General features: G+C 34.0%; 2 protein-coding genes across 2 annotated transcripts; one reads left to right on the plus strand and one right to left on the minus strand.

Annotated features, from left to right (window-relative positions):
* Positions 1 to 179: 179 nt before the first annotated feature.
* On the plus strand, positions 180 to 1198 carry LOC117793569 (DDB1- and CUL4-associated factor 6-like). Its single transcript, XM_034633922.1, has 2 exons — positions 180 to 478; positions 539 to 1198. The coding sequence occupies exons 1-2, from the start codon at positions 197 to 199 to the stop codon at positions 857 to 859; spliced, it is 603 nt and encodes a 200-aa protein (XP_034489813.1). The 5' UTR covers positions 180 to 196; the 3' UTR covers positions 860 to 1198.
* A 44-nt stretch (positions 1199 to 1242) lies between these two features.
* Positions 1243 to 2743, minus strand: LOC117793570. The gene is made up of 2 exons (XM_034633923.1): positions 2394 to 2743; positions 1243 to 2231 (listed from the first exon to the last, which is right to left on the minus strand). The coding sequence occupies exons 1-2, from the start codon at positions 2437 to 2439 to the stop codon at positions 1663 to 1665; spliced, it is 615 nt and encodes a 204-aa protein (XP_034489814.1). The 5' UTR covers positions 2440 to 2743; the 3' UTR covers positions 1243 to 1662.
* Between the last annotated feature and the right edge of the window lie 2329 nt (positions 2744 to 5072).

Genomic DNA, 5072 nt, shown 5'->3' on the forward strand with positions numbered 1-5072 from the left:
TTCAATACAAAATATTCTTAAAAAAAATTAATTACCTATTTGTATATTAACTAAAATTTTAAAATCACATTCTAAACTATTATAGTTGCCATGAGTCCTGAAATGCCGGAGACCGCGCCGACAGATGTGAAAAGGAAACAGAGTCAGTCTCAGAAGGTAGACAAAGTATCCGCTTAGTAAATTTGACTATGTAAAAATGTCGTATAACGGACATCGCAACTCGCGCACAATGGTGAAGGGTGCGTGTTTCTGGGGCGATGACTTTATCATGTCCGGCTCGGATTGTGGGCACATCTTTGTTTGGCAACGACAGACGGGAAAAGTGGTTAAAACGCTGCTGGCCGATCATCGTGTTGTAAATCGTGTGCAACCGCATCCCACACTCCCCTATCTGCTAAGCTCGGGCATCGATTATAATGTTAAACTGTGGGCACCTATTGGAGCAACGCCCACATTTGACGAGGCGGAAACTGCAGGGGTTAGTATGGATTGGATTGGATATTTTACATTGATCTGAAACTTTAATTTCTCCTTGCAGCTAATAAAGAGTAATGAGATAATGCTGGTGGAGACACGAGATACAATAACAGTACCTGCACAGATCATGATACGCATATTGGCCAGTTTACATCAGTATCGTCGACTTATGCACGCATCTGGAGGGGAACCATCGACGGGGACTGTCAATAGACAGAGACGGAACGAAACTGTGCAAGAAGAAGCTATGGAAACAGATGCAGAAGTTGTTGTTGTTGATGATGAAGTAGAAGATGAAGATAATAATAATGATGGTGATAATAACAATGATATCAACAGTGATAGCAATCACAGCAACAGCAACAACTCAAATGTCACTTAAGTAAATCTAGTCAATATTTAACTTTACCAATGAAAATACCTTTAGAAATTGACATACTCACATGGAAATAGGCGCTGCATATGTATGTAGACAGCAGGATACACACAATATAACCATATGACCCGTTCCTTTTCTGGTTTGATTCACCAGCATCCAACCAACAAGTCAAAACACATTCCCAAAACACAACACAGGTAGCTTCAGTTCTTATTCAGATGTAGCCCGCATTTCCAAATTATGAATACAAATATGTTAAAATTGTGAGACTAAAGAATACACAAGAATGTATGTGATACATTCATATGTATAACGATATTTAAAACTTGTTCCTTTTAAGTTGTAACTCATAAGGTGCCATTAAACAAAATACACACACATTACAGTTTTTTTAATTGCCAATTATTTTTATTGACATGACCGTTAATGTTGAATTGCCCATTTTATAGTTTATCATCAACAGCATTTCAAATTCGTTTGAGATGTCATGTTTCTGTATTTGTAGTATACAGTATATTCACTAACATACAATACACAACAGTGGTTAAGTATTCTAATCTTAAATGCTACACAACTATTATTAAAATGCTCTATATACAAACGTCATCTGATATTATTTACATTACATAGTCTAATACCATGTTTCTTTGTCGTACTCCCATTGAACATTTAGGAGTTACATTGCATAAATAAATACATATACACGATCTTATCAATATGTTGCACACGCTGATCCTTTAACAATTTGTTGAATAAATATCTTTTTTAATTGTGAATAATTAATATACGTATATTCTAATTACTTATTAAGTGCGACGAAGGCCCAAGCTATCAATGGTCTTCGTTATCGCCATGTCATTTATATCTGAGCCCTCCCGATCGTTAAAGTTATTACTGGCGTTATTTCCATTGACATTGACATTGGATGACGCCGTGGACTCGGCTCGTGCCGTATATGTGTCGGAAAAGATGTGGGCCAACGCCACATAATGGCCATAACTAGCTGAAGTTGAACTGACATTGGCACAGTGCGCATCCGAATCATTTTGCTGCTGCTCTGGCTGTTCCATGCGAGGACGGCGCATTGGAGGCGGTTGCTCTTCCTCCTGGGCAGCGACAGGTTCTGGTTGTTGTAGTTGTGGCTCTGTGTTTGGGCATGGACTGTTCTCATTACCGCTGGGCACACAGAGGCCATGGCGAGCAATTGCTGCGTCTATCGCGTTCCGTTCAATATCGAAGGCAGGTGCTCGAGAAATGGCTTCAGTTCGATAATGTCGTACTATTTCCAAATTGTGGTTCACATAATTCTCGCGCTGAGCCTCAGAAAGAAAAGCTGTGTGCCATTCCCTCAGCTGTTCATCTGTCATGTTGTTGACTACACATTATGCATATTTATATTAGTAACATATAACAATACACATATGTAAGTATACATCCCCAAAAGTGGCCATGAAAACACAAACAAATGTGTATTAATTAAAGTTTGTATGTATCTCTGCTGGACTCAATTAAGTGTCTAGTAGTGCAGTTTACTTACAGTTGGGGTTTCCATTCGACCCTCGCTTCTCAATTGAGTTTTCCATCTTCGTTTTTGGCCAGCGAAATGGATGTAAATACCTTTGGCGTGCAGATGTGTATGTTGCCAATACAAATATGCATTAGATATAGAGTTGGGTCGTTTCGTTCTGAAAAAGTTCAGATGAACGGGTCACTGAAATGACCGAGTGAACTTATTCAGTCTTTCATGAACTATTTATTTCAATTTGTTTATTTTGCTTTTTCACTGTTCAATAGTTTATTATACTTTACAAAAAGCGAAAATATTTCTTCTGCAAAACGCTTTTCTACCCACAACGTCGACACCTGTCCCAAATGTTGCCAGCCGACGGAAAATGACAAAATTGGTAACCTAAAATTTTATTTTTTTTGTTTTTTTTTTTTTTGGCAATTTCTTAATTTTGAAAGTAGAATTTTTAAGCTTTTTTCTGCATTTTTGTTGGAATTTTCTGCATTTCTTAATATTTTTTAGATATAAATTTCTAACTTTTTTCCCCTTGAGATGAAAAGCCTCAAACATTCACTAATTGCTTACCTTAATTTTATGTAATTTCGAATTTTAAATTTTGTTAAAATTATTGATTCACTCCAAAGTTATGGTATTTAGATATTTGCAATACATAAATTTAAATTTATCGCTACTGGCGCCATCTCGACCTGAACAGATTCTGAATAATGAACTAAATAAACAAGCTCAGATGAACGGGTCATTGAAGTATGCAATTGAGTTTGTTCAGTAATTTGTGAACGAAACTGTTCATTGTGTCGCAAATTTTATCGATAACAAGTCAGCTGCTTCCACGGCTGCCACTTAATAAAATAAAAGTGCGCCAAAATGTAGAGCTGGAGAAAAATCGACTAAGGTATCGATTCGTCGAAATATTTTAGGAACTTTGGAAATCATCAATTTTTTAAGCATCGACATAGATGATTTTTTTTTACAAGCGTGCGTGTTGTAAGGCGTTATTTAAAGTGTCTTTCATGAGCGTAATTTCATAAACTTGATTAAAAGCGTCAATTCATTGCTCAAGAAGTTTAGAATAGCTATAGTTTGGTGGTGGTGTTCAGAGATTATGGAAGTCAAATCCTTTAATTTTATTGTCATATTCAAGGGCGTAGGCAGTAGTGTAGTGTAGTGTGTAGGGGGAACCTCCCCCCCACCCCTAATACTCATGGCTAACAAACTTTTAACCTTCTAAATCCACTCCAAATCCATTTCAAAATATATCTCTTATATAGTTATCAAACCTCTTAACTAGACATTGAAAAACCGGCCATCAGAGATGTTTAGCTTCCCATCAGATAACAAAAAAACTTTAAACTTAGTGCTTGAAAGGTTTTGAGAATATATTTCAGCTGTGGTACTATTCATAAAAGATACAGAAAATATTAACAACATTTTTTAACTAGAGAAGTATTTTAAAATTTGAAATTTGCTATACAGGTGTGTTCCATAAATCTCTAGGGATTTTGAAGAGAAATGTTTTTGAAAACAGACGTATGAAATGTTGGTGTTCCTAAAATGTAGGAGATTAAATATTTTCGAACATATTTTTTTACATTATTATTCAATTTAAAGATATTTTAGTTCAATTTAATGAATATTTCATTTTGTCAAATCTCTCAAATTTTTTTAGACAATTGAAAGCAATGGCTTATTTTTTCAGGAACACCAACAATTGCTTTCGGTTGCTTTATCGCTCTTATAAATTTGTAAAACACACCTGATAGGCATTTTTATTTTATTTGAAAATCTATTTTATTTTATTATTTTATATGCTTTTTTATAGAAAATTTGCAGAACATGCCCATAAAACTACACTCCGAAAAAGTCTAAACTTATTTAGTTTTGCAAAAAATGCACGACTTCTAATAACTAATGATAGTTAAAATTTGAAATAATTTTATGGAAGTCGACTTCAGTGACTTCGAAATACATATTGAATATCAAAATATGATATCACTCACATTTTGTAAACTCGAAATTTTCAAAGAGCTATACTTAAAATCATTTCTTTAAAAAACTATAGAGATTATTGGTGTGTGGATATACAATGAAAAAATTTTTTTTGGTCCCCCTTACGCACAAAGCTGCCTACGCCCTTGGTCATATTATATTTATGGACATTTTTAATAGTGGGATTCCTGAAACAGATTCGGATTTAATTTATGGTTTAAGCAAATCTAAATCAGTTTCAGGAATGATCTTTTTTGCACACTGATTTGATTTTGATTTCGAGAATTAAAAAAATAGGCGGCATAACACATATTGACATATGAAAGTGTGAAATCTGTTTTTGTAAGACTTTTTAATAATAGTTTGGTTGCAAAAGAGTATAATTAGAATAACACTATTTGTTTATAATGCTTAAGCTGCAATTTTACACATTAACAGCTCGTTTATTTTCTGAGTTTAATTAAGCAATTTTCGGGAACTAGCTTCAATTCTCACAGCCCTTTCTTAGCTGTCATATCCATCTAGGACATTTTTAGTAAATATTCAGCATTGAATATATAGTTATTAAATTATTTATTCTTGAAATGTCAGAAACTTTCAACATTCTTCAAATTAAAATCACCACAAAATGTAAACAAACATATGTTTTTATGTTCATTTAATATAAAATAATATAAAAAAACTCAATCAAAATAACATATT

Source organism: Drosophila innubila, chromosome X (assembly GCF_004354385.1).
Source record: "Drosophila innubila isolate TH190305 chromosome X, UK_Dinn_1.0, whole genome shotgun sequence".
Taxonomy (NCBI): Eukaryota; Metazoa; Arthropoda; class Insecta; order Diptera; family Drosophilidae; genus Drosophila; species Drosophila innubila.

Bases quoted from the DNA above. Each gene is read 5' to 3' on its own strand.
- LOC117793569 (XM_034633922.1), top strand. From the start codon at position 197: ATGTCGTATAACGGACATCGCAACTCGCGCACAATGGTGAAGGGTGCG. The intron at 479-538 runs GTTAGTATGGAT...TTCTCCTTGCAG, and splicing joins ACGAGGCGGAAACTGCAGGG to CTAATAAAGAGTAATGAGAT.
- LOC117793570 (XM_034633923.1), bottom strand. From the start codon at position 2,439: ATGGAAAACTCAATTGAGAAGCGAGGGTCGAATGGAAACCCCAACT. The intron at 2,232-2,393 runs GTAAGTAAACTG...CATAATGTGTAG, and splicing joins GTCGAATGGAAACCCCAACT to TCAACAACATGACAGATGAA.